General features: G+C 34.1%; 1 protein-coding gene across 1 annotated transcript in view; it reads left to right on the plus strand.

Annotated features, from left to right (window-relative positions):
• DNAH8 (dynein axonemal heavy chain 8) overlaps nucleotides 1–21036 on the plus strand; it is a 140974-nt gene that overhangs the window by 71684 nt on the left and 48254 nt on the right. The window contains exons 49-58 of the mRNA XM_074168783.1: nucleotides 2856–3102; nucleotides 4438–4679; nucleotides 4760–4900; nucleotides 9582–9819; nucleotides 10931–11073; nucleotides 12832–12966; nucleotides 15864–15986; nucleotides 17763–17976; nucleotides 18530–18639; nucleotides 19200–19363. Of these exons, the coding sequence (XP_074024884.1) occupies nucleotides 2856–3102; nucleotides 4438–4679; nucleotides 4760–4900; nucleotides 9582–9819; nucleotides 10931–11073; nucleotides 12832–12966; nucleotides 15864–15986; nucleotides 17763–17976; nucleotides 18530–18639; nucleotides 19200–19363 (1757 nt within the window). The remainder of the gene's footprint in view (nucleotides 1–2855; nucleotides 3103–4437; nucleotides 4680–4759; nucleotides 4901–9581; nucleotides 9820–10930; nucleotides 11074–12831; nucleotides 12967–15863; nucleotides 15987–17762; nucleotides 17977–18529; nucleotides 18640–19199; nucleotides 19364–21036) is intronic.

Raw genomic sequence — 21036 nt, forward strand, 5'->3', positions numbered from 1 at the left:
TGGAAGAACCAAAAATAGTGTCAGTAACAAGAACGACACTCATAAAAAGGGAATTGTTTCTCTCAAGGACATGCGTGCTTGGAAGATTAATGCTATAAAGAGATTTAGAGGCTTTCTAGGCTACAAAGGATGCAAGCAAGCTCAGCTACTGTCAAAGCTAGCATCCTTCTGAAGTGGATTAGCCACCTGACTACTGTGAAAAGACCGCACCTAAGTGGAATATGTATTCCTCTGTTACCTGCATGCAAGATTTTTAGTAAAAATGAGGAAGAAAATACATAAAATCTGAATGAGAGACTGTGTAGCAAAAAGTTGTTGCAAACAATGTTGTTTACATAAAACAAAAAGTTTGCTTCCTTTTGACATGAATAATACTTATTTCTCAGTACTTAAAGAGTACAGAAATAGACCCTGGGCACTGGCAGCTTGCCAGGAGTGTAATATGTTTTGTTTACCTTGTGTTGCAAGCTTTTTATACCTGGGGTGTGTTCTCATTGAAAAGCAAAAGAGAGAAAATTGTGAAGGTATTGCAAGAAATTGTTTGGACTTCAGAATATTTGTAAGACATTATGTCTAGTAAACTAATGATTTAGTGATTAAACTATAATTTTGGATTGTGGTAATTTGTATTTAGTGTAAGATAATCTTTATGATGTGTTGTTGATTAATGAATATGTAGTTATTTAATATAAAGGAAAAAAGGTTCTTAAATGGCTTTTGGGACCTGTACTCCAACATAACATTTAAATGGCTGACAGTTGTATTTCTGATATGCGATCATGTTTGAAACTAACTTTAAATTTATTATTAAGACAGTTAACTCATGTTCTGATGATCTCCATGCCGACACACTTCCCTATACACACATTCTTCTTTAAAGAGCAAACTTAGCAAATGGAGCAGACTAACAACTCAAGAAATAAATAATTAGACAATCACTAAAAAATTGTAAATTGACAAGCTGGAAAGGTAACTAGAGCATTGTTGCTCTTCTGTCTTTTTGTCCTACTCTTTTTTGAGAACACACTTTAATTATTGATGATAATGATGTTTTTGAACATGTTTTAAACTTTGTTGGTTTTCTGTGTTCTCTGATTCTTTGTTTTTTTCTGCATGCTGGCAACAAGATATGAACACTGTATCTCCTAGTACGATGTTTTAAACAGTGCTCACCTTTACTTTATTGGCTATTTTACTCATTGAAACTGAGCTTGTAGCCTTAATTAGTGAAATTGATTATTTATTTATTTTAAATTCCATTAATTGATGAAATTAAATTCTGCTTTGTAAAATTTATCAGCCAGAATTATGCTGTCTTCTAATTTTTATATTTTACTTATCCCTACTTTTTGGATAATTGTTAAACACTGTTAATGGTTAAGACTAATAACCTTTACCATTTCTAATGGCTGAAAACTATATTGCTGTACAAGCATTTATTTGTAATTTTGCTGATTGCCAAGATGACAGCATAGCTACAACAACTGACACTTAAGAACATTTTGCCCTATGGAAATATGGTTTGCATCTTCTTGAAATACAGCCTCAGAATAGAGACTTTCTGAAACAACAGGCCTCGAAGTGCTAGGCTTGTTCATTGGCTGTACAGTCTTAAATTAGAAACTACATTGGCTCTTACAATCTAAATATCTTTAAAGAAGCTAGATGTAAACCAAGAAAGGCACTGTGACCTTTGTACTTATTGCCAGATTTCTGAAAACTTCCAAACTTGTCTTGCTTAAAAACCAAAACTGCCACGTGATTTGTTGAGTAAGAATGATGGTTACAGTGCATTAAAATATTTTACAAAGTGCAACATTCTGCCTTATGTTACTTCACAGCAACTAAAATGTCATGTCTCTGTCATCAAACCAGAAATCTATTTATGGCTCTGCTCAGACTCCACCAAATTTACAGAAGGTTTTCCTCCATGTTCTGCATGCTGGATCTGTATTGTCCTTCTCACAGCTTCACACTGATGACCAGCAGAATTTTTGTATGGGAGAAAACACTTTTGACCATCCTGTTTAAAACCATGTTCACTATTTTATTCACAGCTTAGTATTTCTGGTTGCCAAACTGGTCATAGGAAGATTGCTTGTGCCTTAACAAATTCCATCTTCCACTGGGAATAAGAAGTTTGAAATTGTCAAGTTCATAGTGGACTTGATTGTAGTTTAGATTTTTGGTGCCTGTAGATCTTCCTCCTGGACTGATACAAGCCTTTATTCAGCTTGCAGAGGAAGCAGTTATATATGTTTCTCCTTTCAAGGTTCTGTCATCCAGGAGGACTACCACTTTTTTGTTCCTTTGAGTTGCTCCAAAAGGAGATACTTATGTAGGCAGACGCTGCTGCTTCAATAGCAAGCCTAAAGCTCATACTAAAAGAAAAATAGAAAATTTAATAAAGGACTGTCCTGAACCAAAATCCATCCGCAATCCTGTAGGAAGTGTGGTCCCTGTGTTTATTTCATATACTCAAGTGGCTTAGCACTGTATTAATTAGTCATTCTTCTGTTGCATTAATATTTTGCTACTATTAATTTTTCCTTTTGAATAACACAGAAAATCCTTTTTAGATTCTGGTGAAATTATTTTCAGTTGCTTTGAAAAGTTTAGCAAGACTTAGTTCCTTAAACTCTTTGATAGTAAACTTGCTTGGTGCTTAGAAGATTAGGATGTGAAGGTATGTAGTATTCCACAAAACAATAAAAATCAGCAAACATATGCTAATTTCAATTCTGAGCATATAATTTGTATGGCTAATAAATTTATAATCAATATCAAATGTATTAAATGCAAGCAAAAATCTTCCAAAAAAGCATATTTTTCTTAAATTTTTTTTTTTTTAATAGTTGTACGAAACTTCTCTAGTACGTCATGGGTTGATGACACTTGGACCTAGTGGATCTGGTAAAACAATGGTCATAACTATGTTAATGAGAGCTCTAACAGAATGTGGCCAACCTCATAGAGAAATGCGTATGAACCCCAAAGCTATTACTGCTCCTCAAATGTTTGGAAAACTAGATGCTGCAACTAATGATTGGACAGATGGAATATTTTCTACACTGTGGAGGAAAACACTGAAAGCTAAAAAGGGTAAGTAAATACTTTGTGAGTGGTCTCATAAAAATACCTCTTGAATGATATGTTAAAAAAAGCATCTTGAATTTGCAAATGTTTAAGTTCCCTCTTGAGAGAAACTATAGAGAATGTGGATGAGGTTACAGTTCACTTCTCAAGAAAGGGCAGCAGTTTAAAAATGTATTCTTTTACTAGTATTTCTACATTAAAAAAATTGTTCGTTTCCTTGCCACTTCAATTCTACAGTGCAGATGTGTTAGTTGGAAGCTGATAAATTATAATTTAAATTTACTTGTAGTAATTGGACAACCTTTAAAATAATGTTTTTTCCATGGTTTTCCATATGTTGATTACCTATATCTATATTTTGTTATTTTAGGGTTGGAATATTGAAATTCCTTTGCACAGTGATTCAGTTGTATCTGAAAAAATAAAAATGTTTATATTAGAGAAAGGGAGTTCTTCGAGGGAATCTTCCTAGAAGGAAATTCTTTTTAATAGAAAGTTGAATTTTCTATATTGGAATTGTCTATATTTTCTCTGTTGGAAATTGTCTATATTCAAAATAAAGCCAGAATTTTAAAATTTGATTTCAAAAATTTAGGCATTTTCATCTATGTTTCAAAAGAAAAGAAAAACAATTAGATTTTCAGAATTGATGAGTGGTGATAGTTTTAATTAACTTAAATGGGTTATGTGAATATTCAACACCTTTTGTTTAGTTGCCCAAAGAACTCTTATTTTAGTGACAAAATGCTAAATTCTCTAATCTCCCCTGTGCTGCTCAGGAAGGAATGGCGGGTGGAGGAAGGAGAAAGTTAGATTAGGTTGGGAAGGAAGAAATTGAGTCTGGAGAAAAAAAAGAGGATGGAGGAAAGATATTTTATGGTTTTTGTCTTTGTTTGTCATCATCCAAGTCTATGTTAATTTGCAATAACTTAATTTTCCCCACGTCAAGCCTGTTTTGCTCATGACAGTAGTTGGTAAGTGATCTCCCTGTGTTTACCTCAACCCACAAGCACTTTCACCATATTTTCTTGCTCTGTCCTGTTGAGGAGGGGGAGTGAGAGTGTGGCGTGGTATCTATCTGGCAGCTAAGGTAATATCACCACAGATGTTCAACATTTTAAAGATATATTTGTGCCCTCATTTGCTAATTGTTTCAAAAATAATTCCTTAACTAAGTATGCAATTTATACAGTAATGAGCATCCATGGAGATGGCAGAAATTACAACAAATAAAGTACGTTTTTATACATTATTTAAGTTCTAGTCCATCTTTTGTAAATGTATTTTCTTGTTCTTTCAGCGCGGTGATATGAACTATATCTTTTCTGATTATTTTTCCAGGTGAAAATGTGTTTCTGATTTTAGATGGTCCTGTAGATGCAATCTGGATTGAGAATCTAAATTCAGTTTTGGATGATAACAAGACCCTTACTCTAGCTAATGGAGATCGAATTCCTATGTCTCCTACGTGTAAACTGTTATTTGAGGTCCACAACATTGAGAATGCCTCTCCAGCAACAGTTTCTCGAATGGGTATGGTCTACATCAGTTCTTCTGCCCTCAGCTGGAGACCAATATTGCAAGTAAGGTTATGATTGCTGGCTACTCCTACCTTTACCTTGTTATGTATTTTAGACCAAAAAATACTGTGGATGTTTTTCAGGCATGGCTGAAAAAACGTTCTTCTGAAGAAGCTGAAGTTTTGCAAAGTTTGTATGATAGAATCTTTGAACCATCATATACCTATATGAAACTAAACCTTAATCCAAAAATGGAACTTCTGGAATGTAACTACATTATGCAGGTAAAACGGATACTGTGTAAGTCTGTGTGAATTGACTGACTATCGTAAACATGCAGAAATAGCAAAGAGAACATTTGATAGCAATAACATTTAATTTGAAAAGGTTCTTTCCTAACAAAGAAAATCTCAAACTCAATATTTGTTTCCTAGGCAATATAAGAGGAACCTCTCTAAGGTGCAGAAGAAAAATTTACTCTCTTTATTGTTTCATATGTAGACTAGTCTTCTGTTGGCTGGTATTTGCAGACCTCAGTAAGCTTTCAGAAGCTTGTGTCTAATAACCTAGTGGTTTCATTCCAGTTCTTTTAATACCAAACGAATTCTGGTAAGGATCAGTCTAACCCTACTGGTAGCATCAGCAGAAAGAGTGAAGAATATTTCTAATTATCTTTTTATCTTGAGATGTAATAGCTGTGATTCTGTCAGTCAGCTCTTCCAAGGTCAATGCAGTAATTTTTGCCTGTCCCTTTCTATCAGTTGCAATACTACCTTGAGTGCAGTCCAAACTTTATCAATGATTTATTAATAATAAAATTATGGGTTTGGCAGATTTTGCAAGACTGGCAGTCCTATACTGCATGTCTCCAGCTGATCTGTTTGTCTCTTGTCATCTGCAGCTTCTAAGTCTCCAGACTTTTCTACTTGTCCATGTAATCTCCGTTTTATATGGGCACTCATAACAAATGCAGTAGTGCCTTTGAATAAGAGGGTAGACAAGATAATATTTTGGATGACACTTCAATTTTATATTAAACTAGTCAATTTGCAACCAGTATCTCTTCACTGTTCATTAAGGATTTAGCTTAAGATTTTCAACAGTTTGAAGTACTTTGCTGCAAATTAATAGGCACAGTAAATGCTGCAAAGCTTAACTGTGCTGTATCAAGTGGAATTAGGATATCTATAGAATTGAAGCCCATAGGCAGAAACTATGTAACTTGCCAATTTATGATGATAAACAATATGGACATGATATGCACAAAATTTTGAGAGAAATATTTTTTTCTTCTACATTTGTTATCTGTGAAACCTCTGACTGAATTAATGTTGTGTTCATGAAAGACTTTTCCTGGGGCTAGAAGCTTCTATGTTATTTTTGATCAGGGCTTGGTAGGAAGTGTGAGCAAGTCAGTGTTCTACTCATACTGCTTGGTAAGGGACATATTTCCCTGATTTAACCTGTATTGAATGTTTCTTCCAGTGAATAAAAGTCTCTAGAAAGTTTCTGTCATAAGTGCGACAGTGTAAATAACCCTTAGTGGATCTATATGTTGGGGTTTATCTAAGAACCAGTGAGATCAGAGCTTTTACACTACTTGTCATTTCACAGATTCACTTCCTCACTTGCTTCCCCCTTCCGGTGTTACATCACTTAGTCTTGATGATTTCCCTTCCCCGCAAGGATTTCTTTCTTGATATGGGAAAGTAGAGCAAAAAGTCATGTTGGTTTCTGTGCTGTGCAGCTGCTTGCAGCTGCCAGGATTGGGCATTACTTGACAAGGTCTCTTGGCATCCCCCAGCATTTGTCTACATGCATATCTTTGATCTCCAGGATATTCTCATGTTTCCGGGATCTTTCCTTCAACCAGGATCTTCACCTCCTTCTTTCTGGGCCCCTTTTTTTCCAAGACCATTTCTTTTGGGGGCCCTTCTTTTCCACACCACCTCTCCTTTCCAGAACCTTAAGATTCCAGTTTTGCCTTAAATGGTCTATGTGCAGAAGCACTGTACCTTATCAGCTTCCTTATTGGTAGTTCTGTCTTACACCTTTTTATTAATAGTGGGACTCAGGACATGCCATTTTTGTTTAGTTCAGGTGGTTTCAAAATTTACAACTGTCTCAAAACAGTTGCATCTAGCAGATAGCAAAATTGAGTTGTACTTGAATTTTAAAGTCCAGTTTAGTTCACCCACACATGCACATGTACCAAATTATCTGCCATTTGTTAGCATTCACAATTTAAGTTGTTTTTTAATGTACAACTGTTTCATAATGGTTTTATATAAAAAGTGATATCACCTTTGCTTTCCTCGTGAATTTCCACTGATTTTCTAACTGTATATATTCTAGTATTGTTCCTGGCTGGGTTGTTGGGGGGTTTTTTTGTGTGTTTTAACTTATAAGTTTTTCTTTTGGCTGTTTACCATCCTCTGGTCCACCTCATTAGGTGGAAAAATATAAGTTATTTGAGGAGATTCAACGCAGTTTTTGTTTAGGGTTATTCTGCCTTACAAGCCTATTGGAAAAGTCAGTAAATTTGTAGCTAAAGGAGATCTGATTGGTGTGGTCTACATGAAGGAACAAAAATGTTTGACAAAGTTCTTTACCAGGGATTTACATGGAAGCTAAGCAGTCATAGCAGAAGATGCAAGGTTCATTTCTACATAAATAACTAATTAGAAGACAGGAAAGGTGTGATTGGAGTATCAGTTTTTAGGAAGAACAGAGGTTACCACTAACCCTGAGGTACCTTTTCTGGGACCAACACTGTTCAAAATGTTCATAAATAATTTGGAAAAGTTTTAGGTGAAGAAGTTTACTGATGATTCTAAATTATTAAGGGTAGTAAGGACAAAACAGCTAACCATGAAGAACTATAGACAGACTTTATGAGACTCAATAAATAGGTAATAAAATGGCAAATGAAATTCAGTGAAGATAAGCATGAAGGGGTTTACCCAGGGAAAAAACAAACTGTTCAATGCCATGAATAGCAGACCTATAGAACATATTGCCAAAGGGTGTTATAGATGATAAAAGTTTATGTAGGCTCAAGACCAGTCAGTATTTTCAGGGTGGAAAAATCCGTGCATGATTACTAAACACAGGAGAAGTGTATTTGGTTCAGAAAGCCCCAAGCTGAAGAGAGTACCAGCAGGAAGTACCATCCCCAGTACCTCCACAAGCCAATGGAGTTTTTTCTTTGTTTTTACTACTCTAAGTGTCCACTTTTGGTCACTATTGCAGATGAGATGCTGGGAAGCTGAAGTTTTCATCTGATTTGTTGCAACCATTTGCGTGGTTTTATAAGTCAGTTTAATTTTTTCTGTTTTCTTTCTCCAAAAACTTGTTACAGAATATTGCTGAGACCCAGAGCATCATGGGAAATTTTGAACTTGAGCTTGTATTTGAGGGAACAAAAAGATTTTGTTCAGATAAACTGGGACACAGACTGTCCTGGAAATAATTAGATAAACTGTCTTCCAAAGAAAAGAAGTGCCATTATTTTAATGTTGTAAAGTGTAATTAATGCTGATTAATCCTTTTTTGAAACTGAATTTTAAAGTAATCAAAAGTATTCTAACTATTTAGGTCATTTAGGTAGGCTGCATAAAAACTGTATAGGGCTTCGTTACTTCCCACTTCAAGTATGAGATCCAAGACATCATAAAGAATAAGAATTCTAAGAGCTGATTACAAGTTTGTTTCCCTGTTAAAAAGGCATATTTTGAAACAATGTGTTTGACACTGCCTTGTATAGAAGGGGAATATGAGTCATGTTATCTAAGACACTCAAACATGTGTCATGAGTGACAATTGTAGAAAGCAAGTGTCATGGTTTAACACCAGCCAGCAACTAAGCACCGCACAGCCACTCACTCACTCTCCCCCTGTGGGATGGGGGAGAGAAATGGAAGAGCAAAAGTGAGAAAACTCGTGGGTAAAGACAGTTTAATTAGTAAAGCAAAAGCCACGCCCTCAAGCATAGCAAAGCAATGAATTCATTGACCACTTCCCATAGGCAGGCAGGTGTTCAGCCATCTCCAGGAAAGCAGGGCTCCATCACGTGTAATGGAAGGGGAACATCCATCCCTTCCTCCTTCCTCCTTCCTCCCTCCTCCCCCAGCTTTATCTGCTGAGCACCATGTCATATAGTATGGAATATCTTTTTGGTCAGTTACAGTCAGCTGTCCCAGCTGTATCTGTGGGATACAACTTCTTGTGCGCCCCTGGCCTACTCAGCAGTGGGGTGGGGTGAGAAGCAGAAGAGACCTTGATTCTGTGTAAGCACTGCTCAGCAGTAACAAAAACATCCATGTATTATCAACACTGTTTTCAGCACAAATGCAAAACATAGTCCCATATAAGCTAATATGAAAAAAAATAACTCTGTCTCATTCAAAACTAGCAGAGCAAGTTATTGGATATCTGGAATCTAGTTCCTTGGAAATAAAGTGAAGCAATCATAAAATAGGATATTTTATTATTTTTTTTTAAACACAAAATAGAAGTTAATGTGATAGATACATTAATTGACCATAATTAAGATAAATACATTAGACAGGTGCTGAAAATTCTTCCATGCTTAAAGATGGAAAGAAATGGCCCCACCTACTTTTGGAGTTCTGAATACCCCAGTAGATATTATAAAATCCCTTAAAAATCTGTTCTGTTACCCTAGCTCTTAAAAGACATTTATTATATAGACATAATTTCAAAGAATAGTTGATGATCAAATTATCTAAGTAATTTTGGAACTTATCTACTTTTATATAGATATTTTTAATCTATTTTCTTGAGTTTGTGGTTTGGAATTTTATGGTATTCTTTGGCAACCTATATCGGTTTTCAAATTATGATTTAAAGTTTGAATACATATAAATAATGCATGTGCATATATGTATAAAAATAAAAAGAGGTTATGTAATATTAACGCATAGTATTTTAAAATATTTTCAGTCTATTAATCTTCTGGAGGGTTTGATTCCGTCGAAGGAAGAAGGTGGCCTATCAACTACATCTCATCTGGATAAATTGTTCTGCTTTGCAATAATGTGGAGTTTAGGTGCTCTTCTGGAGTTGGACAGTAGGGACAAACTTGAAGCCTTCATTAGAGCTCATGATAACAAATTAGACTTACCAGAAATCACCCCTGGCACCAGCCAAACAATGTATGAGTTTTATGTTACTGATTATGGTAAGAAAAAGCACTAACATTCTTTTTTATACTGGCATTTTAAACTGAGTATAGCTTCTTTGAAATTTAAAATTACTCCTTAAGCCCTTGTTATACAGTCATATGAGCAGAGATTTTTGATGACAGTATAGTAGTAGCACAGATTCTATATGCAGTGCCTCTGTGGAAGTGAGAAGTCAGAAACAAGGGATAGAGTGCTCTTTGGTAACATTTTCTTATTTCTTTTGTTTTTAATTTCATTCTTACAGGTTTCTTAACCAGCCTGCAATTTTAGATAATTTATGCTTTGGCTGGTTTAGTCTAAATTAATATTAATTTTATATTTAATTTCCTCACACCTAGTGTTTCTTGTTTAAAAATATAATCTGATTTTAACTCCACTTAATAAAAATTATTTAGCCATGTCTGATAATCAGTAATAAATCTTACAGTTTATAAAACTGTAAGAATAGTGTGATAATTTGAATATTATGAATATTGATATTTTGATTAGTGTGATATTTTCCACAATGAATTTATAGTTTAAATAACACACACAACTCCAATTTCACAAAGAATTTAGTGTTCTTTCAGAGTATGTTCTCACGTGAATGTATCTATATCTCGTGTCCAAATTCAGATGGTTTTTTGACCGGCAATGTTGATTTAGTGTACACATATGGAATTGGTATTCTCAATTCCTCACCAGTAGTGTGAGAATTAGTTGCTAGGTAAACATGCTTTGGGGGTTTTTATTCAGATAGCTATATAGAAATTTAAGAAATATTTGTATATTTAGCAGTATACATATATATGTGTGTATATATACTATATATAGTATATATATGTAGTCTATAGTACATATGTATACTATAGATTACATATATTTACTATATGTATACTATATGTATTTGTAGACTAATTAGGGGTCATGACTAAGTATGTCCTATGTTAGATGTATCATAGCTGAACTTGAGAAAGTTTATCCCTTTATATACTTTGTAGTACTTCACCTGTAAAGTCTAGGATTTTTTTTTTTTTGGTACTAACAAAATGTTGAACATGATCAAAATATTGTGAGGTATTTTCCTCCTTTTTTTTGTTGTTGATGTTGTTGCTGTTGTTGTTTCAGGTGACTGGGAGCACTGGAGTAAAAGAGTTCAGGAATACATTTATCCAACAGATAATGTTCCAGACTATGCATCTATTCTAGTTCCAAATGTTGACAATGTCAGAACTCAGTTTTTGATAGACACAATTGCAAAACAACAGAAAGTAAGTACAGGATTACTTATTTAAGGATATGCCTACTATGTGAAATAAATAGAAACTATTATAAAGTAACTGGGAGTTGCAATCGTTCTTCACATTCTCTAGTCATTGCTTGCCAGGTATTATTTACGTATTGCTTGTCATGGTTTTAACCCCAGCCAGCAGCTAGGACCACGCAGCAGCTTGTGCAGTTTTCCCCCTTCACCCAGAAGGGCAGGGAGAAGGAGAAAAGGAGGGAAAAGGGAAAGGAAAAATACCTCATGGGTTGAGATAAAAACTGTTTAATAGAACAGTAACAGAAAAGGAAAATAACAACAACAACAGTAATAATAATGACACAAGTCACTCTCGCCACTCAGTGAATCGGTACTCTCCCAAGCAGTGGTCATGAGTATCCACCCCTCGGATAACGCCATTTATATACTGAACATGACATCTATGGTATGGAATATTCCACTGGCCATTCCAACATTCTGCCCGGGCTCCTTCTCAGCTTCAATGGGAAGCTGAAAAAAGTCCTTGAAAAAATATAAACATCACCTGGCAACAATGAAAACAATATGCATTACTGACACTGCTGTCATACCAAATCTGAAACACAGCAACCGCTAGAAAGAAAATTAACTCTTTCCCAGCTGAAATCAGGACATTTCTCTATTTTTATTTTCTTCATATGAATCCTTTGTACTTATTTCTGTGCATGGACAAAATGTTTAAAATATTCTTTTTATAAAGTAATTTTTTGTCATAAAAGTTTAACTTTTATGGCTACAATAATAAAGACAATACCATCTGTCAAAAATATAAGTAGGATGAAAATCTGAGCTAGAAAAAAACACATGGAGATTCTTACATGCCTGAAAAAAGAGAATTGTTCTTATCTAGCTCACTTTCATGAGATGAAATGGGAGATTTCTGTAAGTGGTTTAAGAGAAAGGAAAGAAGCATTAATCCTTTGGTTCAGCAACTTTCTGATTTACATTCAGATTTTATCATTATAAGAAGGAAACCAAGAAAGACTTTCTTCTTTCTTGACATGTTTATTGCTGCCTTTTTTTTTCAGGGAAATGACACTTAGTGTACAGATTAACCAGAAAATAAGTTATATAGTATTATATATATTATATACAATATTAAGAGAAAGCAGAAAATACTTGCTATCAAAATATTAGCTTGAACCAAGAATTTTCTGCACCTTTAATTTGAATAAGCCATCAGAAGGGAGTTAAAAATGCTTTGAGAAATAGAAATATATACAGTGAGGCATACATTAAGATAGTATGAGTTGTAAGAGCCAAAAGTGCCATATTTAGAAGTATCAAATGCTGTTGTTGTAAATACTGCAGTGATAGGAGACAGAATCATTATAGTCTAATGAAAAGGGAGTTTGTTTCCAGTATCAAAACAATCAGTAAAAAAACCCAATCAGTTTAGGAGAAGAGAAGGGGTGGATGGGAGCCAGTGCTCTGTAAAGAAAGGATGGTGTTCTCTTGAGAAGAGTTGAAGAATAACTGCCTGCTTTGAAACAGGTGATTTTTCTTTGTTGCTCTTAAGGAGGAGTAGTTCTCAGTTCCTTTTGTGAGTGGCACATAAAACACATTTTAGAGATTCTATGTTAAATTACTTCCTCTTCCACCAGTTTCACTGGTTTGTCTAACAGGGTACATGAGCAGTGCAATACTTACTGCAATGTTAAGTTTAGAAAAAATCCTACCAGTATAAGTTTTGATACTAGTTATGTGATTTAAATATCTGTTACAGGCAGTTTTGCTTACAGGAGAACAAGGGACTGCAAAGACAGTCATGATTAAGGCATATGTGAAGAAATATGATCCAGAAAAGCATTTGTCAAAAAGTTTAAACTTTTCATCTGCCACAGAACCATTTATGTTTCAGGTAAAATACAGATTTTAAGCAATTCTTGCATATCATTTCCTTGCTAAGTATTTAAAGTGTACTTAATTCCGATGCTAAAAGAAGTGATTTAGAAAGTCTAAAGGATCTTTTTCCTCTGAGTCAATTAAGCACTTCAGAAAATGCCATAAAAAATAATTTTTGAGATCAAAATTAAATATAGTCACTCACAGACAGATACGTATATTCATCGATGATTGCTGTGTGCTTTTTTTATGATGGAATTCTAATAATCCATTTTTTGCTGAAGAGATTTCCTTTTCATTTTAGATTAATGAAAGTTTTTGGTCATACATCTTCAGTTTTTTCCTGATTCTTCAGTTTATAACCATAATTTTAATTTTTGTTCAATAAAAATAATATTTCAACAACTTATTTCAACTTATTCTCTTATTTTTCCTCAGCTCAGGAGTGGCTGTGGCATCAGAAATACAATCTTTAAGGTCCTCTAGCATCATAACTTTGTAGAGATTTCCCTTTCCCAATATAACTGCTAAAAATCCATATAAATAGAAACAAATACTACAGATAGTTTTTTCAACTGATTGAAAGGATGATTTATACCACTGTGCTAAGATTCAATACTACAAATCTGCTATGATGTGATCCTATAAGTTGGATTGATTTCATTACCTCTTCAAAGCAATGAATTCATGGTGATAATCTGCCAGGAGGATAATCATCTTAGAATATTTCTTCATTGAAAAGTCTGCTTGTGGAGACAATCTTACAAACTGCATCCCAAAATCAAGCATCTTTTTTAAAAAGCTAATGTAAATGTTACTAAGAAAATGGTGAAAAGTAATGGATTAAATATATTTTATTTATTTTATTTTTTTTTAATACCAAACTCACAGAATGTCTGTTGAGCTTTTCTGTTATGCATAAGATCTCTGGCCATGGTTTATATCAAACTGTGAGACAGAATAAGGCAGGCATCCTTTCATGCATGCAAGATTAATTGAACAGTCAGTATCTCTGTATCGGTGTCCTTTACTTAGTGTATTATGGGTCCCTAGAACATTACTGTCTTGAAAACAAAACCCAGATTTTCTCATCTCTGGTACAGAGAGTCTGTGAAAGGATCTTATTGTGTCTTCTCTCTGATACAGTCCTGTAGTACTTCAGAAGATATGCTTTTTCTTTTTGGCTAGCTAGCTGAATACGTAGCTCACTGTGCTGATTCCCAAGGAGAGATGTAGCAACAAATAGTTGAAATGCTTCTAAACACTTGAAAGAGCCACACTCAAAATAGTTTTTTAATTTTGAGTCATCATTCTGAGGATATTTGAAGAACTGGGTGATTTTCACAGAATCACAGAATATTTTTGGTTGGATGGGACCTTTGAGATCATCGAGTCCAACCAACAACAACAACAAAAAAAAACCCACATGCAAAAAATCCCAGAACACCAACACCAAAACCAAACCAAACGCCCACAACCCCACCCCACCACACCCACAAACAAACATCCAGTTTTGGATTTAGATGTGCTACAAAATTCTTAATTTCTTATGTAATCACTTTCTCCTAGCAGCTTTTCTTTTTCACGTTAATCGCATATCTCTAAAATGACACATTATCAATGTTCTGTATGTGTTTATCTTAGAACACTCAGATAATTATTTTCTTTCATGAAAAAATGAAACGAAAACATTGGATAAAACTTGTATATATTTTCCGTTTCAAAAATGCTATTAATACCTCTGTCTTTATGACAGCACGTGCCACATTACTCATATAGGATGACATTTTTGCTTGTAAAGCTGAGAAATTATTTGTCTAAGGAAAACATTTGCTGCCATCTTGTAAGGTATTTTTTCTGCCATTGTTTATGTTCCAAGTACCTTTAGAAAGACTTTAGAGCTGTAGAACTTTGAAGATATATTTCAATTACATATCAATGTCTTATTAGTCTATTATATCTCAGTTCTTATTTAGTTCAGAACTCAGTCTTAAAAGATTATTGCCACCAAAATGTTAAAATATTGCATTACTTAGCTTACAAGACATCTGGGAAATTATTGTAAAATGAATCTAAGTTGCCTCTGTATGGTCTGCAGTTGTACTGCAAATATGGAACATTTGAGCTTAGCTAGGGGAAATCCAAAGCAATCAAAATTTTCAGACAGTGCATGACAAACTCTCTGAAATCAGATTCCATTCATTTCCAGAGCTGCCCTTTGGAAGGGAGATTCTTAAATGCCTTTCTAAATAAGTCCAATATTTATAAAAATTGCGCTGTAGACAACGAAAAGACTGTTTCTGTTTGTTGGTATTTTAACTTACTCATAATTAATACTATTTTGGCTAATCCTTCATTTCTCAAATCGTGTGTTCTATCTTCCCACTACCTTTTGCTGATTTCTGAAGTAAGAGGGGAAAAAAAAGATACGTAACAGAATTCACAACTTCTGATCTGTTCATTTTCTTTACTCTTAGTAGTTTCTCTTACATTAATCTTGACATGTGTGAAGACTGAAATACCTTTCACAAGAAGATGTAATGTTTTGTACAAAGATAATACGTCATACTGAAATTAATATCATTTTAGTTTGGTGACTTCATGATAATAATGGGATTCAATGCTGATAATGAAATAATAATTTCCAAGTTTGAAAACGTTTTAAAAACTTCTCTAGTAGCTAGAGGTGGGTTGCAGGACATAGTCCTAAGGCCAGGGAATTGCATAGGAATGAGCGTGATGAACAGGAGAATAAGGTTCCTTAATGATGAACCAGAGATGAAACTACTAATAAAAAAGAAGAAATCATTGGATAAGTGCTGTAGGAAAAAGCAGTAAGACAGACATTTTTTAACACTACATTTTAAATATTGTTGCTTTAGATGCAAAACAAGAACTTTCTTTAATTTTTAGAGGACAATAGAGAGTTATGTGGACAAACGCGTTGGAAGTACTTATGGACCTCCTGGAGGCAGAAGGATGACTGTCTTTATTGATGATATCAATATGCCATTTATCAATGAATGGGGAGATCAGGTAAACTGTTTCTTAACAAATGTGACTTATTCTCAAATTGTTGTGCCTTTTCTTTATACACGTGGGAATCAGTGGACTTGCTCAATTGGAATAATTATTGGAAATGCTTTCTAACTATGGTACATTGATGAAGAAAAAAAGACAAAATTAGATTTACTGACAAGATATGCAGAATAATGGTGTCATATCTTCCATTATCTCCACTTTCTCATATTTTTTAAGACTAAATAAAAAGCTTCATTATACTAAAGTACCATATTATTAATGTCAAGATTGACATTAATTTGAGAGCACCAGTAAACAAACTTTCTGCAAAATGAAAGTGTGCTACCTTGGAGAAAGTAATGAAGACTGTGTCCAAATTGAAGGGTAACACATTGGCTTGCAACTTTATATTAAAGATTTTTTGGCTTTGACAAGCCCATCTACAGTTTGAGTGTGTAACACTCATATGCCTCTACAGATTCAAATCAGGCAAAAGTGTCTCACAGTTCCTTCCTGTAGTGGGTCTGAAGTTTTTCCAGCCTAGGATGCTGGTTTTGCTGGAATGTCTATTCTGGCATAAAGATTGAGATGTTTACTATTACCTTTTTTTTTTTTTTTTCTTTTTTTAATTTGCTCAGAGTAAATAAATTAGAAACCTAGGACCTCTGTGCACTTTTGAATGCTCTCTGGCTTCTGTGAGGCTCACGGTTTGAGTTGAGGGTGCTCATAATATTGAGCTGGTTTGTTAACAGTGTGGGTTGGAGGTCTGGTCATTAGAGTGGATTTGGGCACATATTTAAGTGGCAGTATGGATATAAGTGAGTCCATGTAGATTGCATAGCTCCTCCTCTTCACTTTAGAAAGCTGTTTTTGTCAGAATGGAATCCAAGCATGTTTTTAGTGTCTCTGAAGTGGAGCCTGGCCTTCTACCTAAATGCCAATATATATCAGTTCTTTGATTTGCATTATTTGCTCTCACTTAAGAGAACTTTAATTTTTAATTTTTTTTTAAATTGAAACTAGCATTGAATTACCCACAACACTGAGCTGCTTGACCATAGTCTAGAACATAGGTAGCTGTGTTTGAGAAAGAGCCCTCACAGGCCAGGCAGTATTCAATAACAGAAAGGATCTCCGCTATGAAAGGACCTCCACTAAGCCTTCCATTATGGCCCCAAGACATTGCTGAAATATTTTTAATGGGATGATGGTCTGTGACTGGTGCACTGCTGCATATCATGTGGCTTTGTTAGGATATGTGAACATGAGGCTCGCTGAGGATCATTTGGGCAGTTGCTATGGGGGCAAACTCTGGTGCCTCCTTATCCATATAGGTGCTGCAGAGTAGAATGTGGAATGAATAATGTCTTCAGAATAAACAGCTTCCTCTTTCAAAAAATAATTAGTTGTTTTGCTTCAAAGGAGGCCAAAGGGAGAACAGTAAAGCATAGTTTGAACACCTGGAGCTGAATATCAAGCAGCAAAATGGAGAAAAAAACAATTTTACTTCCACTTCATTGCCTTAACTTTATTTAGTCAAAAGGAATACAAACACATTTGGTTGATATTATATGGTAGTACAATTCTGAAAGAGTTTTCCTGCTATTTAAAATCATGTAAACCAAGATCTCCCATGTGACTAAAGAAGATAGTTTAATCTGAGTTTAGATTCAAGTGAAAACCTCTTTCTAGGGGTTAGTGGTAGAATTACAAGAAATAAAATTATTAGGGTATATTTTCTTTTTTTTCTTGTTTGGATTTCTAATTTGTACAAGTTACATAAACTTACAGGTAACAAATGAAATCGTTCGTCAGATGATGGAAATGAAAGGAATGTACAGCTTGGATAAACCTGGAGACTTCACTACGATTGTAGATGTACAATTAATAGCAGCAATGATACATCCTGGAGGAGGCCGTAATGATATTCCCCAGCGTTTAAAAAGACAGTTTTGCGTATTTAATTGTACATTGCCATCCAATGCATCCATAGACAAAATTTTTGGTACTTCTTTCTCTTGTTTTAGTATATTTTTTTTTGATAATTTGATAATTGAAAAAATGTATAAAAATGTATTCTCTTTCTCACTTTCATCATGCAAATTAGAGTACTTTCAGTGAAACAACTGAAGCTGTATTACAGGAAAAATAGCGCCACGAAAGAGAAATTAACCCCTTTAAAATTCTTGTCTTTCTAATTTTGGACATACAAAATAATAAGAAAGTAATGAGATTTACTGGAAGAGTGTGAGCACTCCTATTACTATGTAGGTTACCGTTCCACCTCTGCACTGTCTGAAATACCCTCTGTTGCTGAGGTTCTCAATTCTCTTTGTCAATTAACTTTGTGAATGCAATATATTATTAAAAGCCAGCAGTTCCTGCCAGTTTTTTCTACTCTGGTTCAGAAGAGCCATGGACAAGAGAGACAAAATTATTTCATTGCAATTTAAAAGCTAATTAGTGTTTTAAATAAGTGGTTATATATCTTTCTCACAACCAACTTTATTATATCCTACAGCTTGAGATTAATTGTATATTGCATTTTATCTTTTCAGGTATTATTGGCTGTGGATACTTTCATTCATGTAGAAAATTCAGTCCTGAAGTATGTGATATGGTGAAAAAATTGGTCCCAACAGGCAGAATATTGTGGCAGTGGACAAAGGTATAAATTACAGGGAAAGTTTTATCACAATCAGTCTGAACAGAGTACCTATTAGTGTAATTTAGACACACATTCCTTAAGAACATGTCTATAACAAGAAAAAGCAGGAGAAAGATGGGCTAAAAAAGTTTTGGAGATACAATCTGGAAAATGTCAGATTTCAGTATGCAAGATAGGTGAATGGAAATATCAGTCCATTCATTCCTATAGTTTTATTCATGTCACCGGAAGCTTTAATCACTGTAGCTAAGGAACAGGGAGTGAAATTCTTTATAAATTATAGTTTTTAATTTTTAAAGCCCAGAGTAACATCTGAAATAATTCCATGTTGTAAGAGTTGGGGTTTCACTTTTAGTGCTAGATCCTGCTTCCAAACAAATGAGATCTTTTTTGTAACTTCTTAGAAAGAATTTTCCTACGGTATTACGTGTGAAAATTAGTAGTTTTGTTATTTTTATATTTCATATGTGTTATCAATTATACATTTATAATTTATATTATTATTGATTCCTTCTAAATGTTACTGGCTTTGAATATTAACAAAAAAAACTTTTCTTTAGACGAAGATGCTGCCTACACCATCTAAATTCCACTACATTTTCAACCTTCGAGACCTTTCCAGAATTTGGCAAGGAATGTTAACTATAAAGGCAGAAGAATGCAACAACAGCACTGTCCTTCTAACACTTTTTAAGCATGAATGTACCAGAGTAATTGCTGACAGGTATAATAGCTGTAGCATTTTATATTTAGTAGGTTTAGCCATTTACTTCATTTATGCTCATACACCTGTAAAACTTCTTAATATGATAAAACTTGTTATGCCAATATGAAAAATTTTGTCTTATTTTACATGCAGTCTGCATTAGGGTATTATCCCAACAATGTCATGCTATGTACTGATAGGTTAGGCCAGTAATTTGGTGGAGAACTCAGAAATATACACATATTCTATGTCGTGACCTACTTTTTTTTCCACTTATCTTTGGCTACACTTAGCCAGTTCCTCTGTAAAAAAGAGGATCCTATGGTGTCCTAAAGTTATACACGGACAATAATTTAAAATTGCTTTTTAAATTGCTCACAGAAAAAATCATCGCATGCCTATGATTAAAAAATGGCCCATCTCCTCTAAATCTCCTTTAAAATATTCATAAAACAGATACAATTATGAGCTGTATCTGTTAAAGATACAGTAGTACTTTTGTGTTTACATTATTTCAGTTTCTTCTGAAATGATAGGTGGAGTACTTAGCTGCCAGTAAAAACTTGACAGGTACCCACCCCTACTGTGAATTTTCATGAGTATAATTATCTGTTATTCTGATGTCCTGAGGAAGGGCCTTCATAATTTTTATAAAATTAATGCTTTATAATTAAAGCATTGAAGTTTAAATGTTGACTCTTAAAAATACGTATGTGCATTTTGTGACACTGCGTTTACTTTATAATGCTATCACAAAGTGAAATGAATGCAAAATGTTTTGCCATGGACACAAGTGGGCTTACTATATTGCATTTGCTTTTAGTTAGACCTAAAGGTCTTGAATTGGCAAGTGCTTAGGAGTTGGCTGCCATGACCGGAAGTTTTTCAGTATTCAACATAGTTGCAGAAGTCTAAAGTGGAATTTACCTACTTTAAGATGCTGACTGCATATATGCAGTCTGGTGCAGGTGATTTGGCATGGTACCAGGCAAGATGTATACATAATGATTGCATGGTATTCAAGCACAGTCAGGCTTAATCGCTGTTATTTTAGTAACTTGTCAAAATAAAGTAGAGAGCAAAGGTATAAAAGAACTATAAGGATTTCCATCTCTATTTTCAAAAGATAAGAACCTACTCAATGTGAACCTACTCAATGTAAACCCACTACGAAGTCTAATGTTGCTGATATTTCTAAATGCCTGAACTACCATATATTATATAAATATACAAATTTCCTAAAACTGATATATATGTATTTATATGTGGAATAGAATGCTGATGATATAAAAAGGGGGAAAATGATTAATTTGAATTTGAAATTAGGATCATACCCATGTTGCAAAAGTGTCATATAGTGTTGAGTGTATTATTTTCTGCTTTAAAGTTAGGAGCAATATCACTGACATTTACTGAAATGTTCTTTTTTTTTTATTAATTGTTTTGGGAAATTTAAAAATACATAGAAGATATGTATTTGTACAGATATCTTGTGTATTAGATAGAAGGAGTGAGCAAGTGTAGTCCTGCAGTCTCTTCCATGCTGCTTTAGATTCCATAGTGGTTGGTATTATAATGTCATCAGTAAGAACTTATAATAATGAAGTATATAATGTATATCTAGGCAGTCTTTTACCACAATTTTTTACTATTCTTTGTCTTATTTGAAAACTCAGAGTATTGTGTACAGC

This window comes from Numenius arquata, chromosome 2 (assembly GCF_964106895.1).
Source record: "Numenius arquata chromosome 2, bNumArq3.hap1.1, whole genome shotgun sequence".
In the NCBI taxonomy this organism is placed as follows: Eukaryota; Metazoa; Chordata; class Aves; order Charadriiformes; family Scolopacidae; genus Numenius; species Numenius arquata.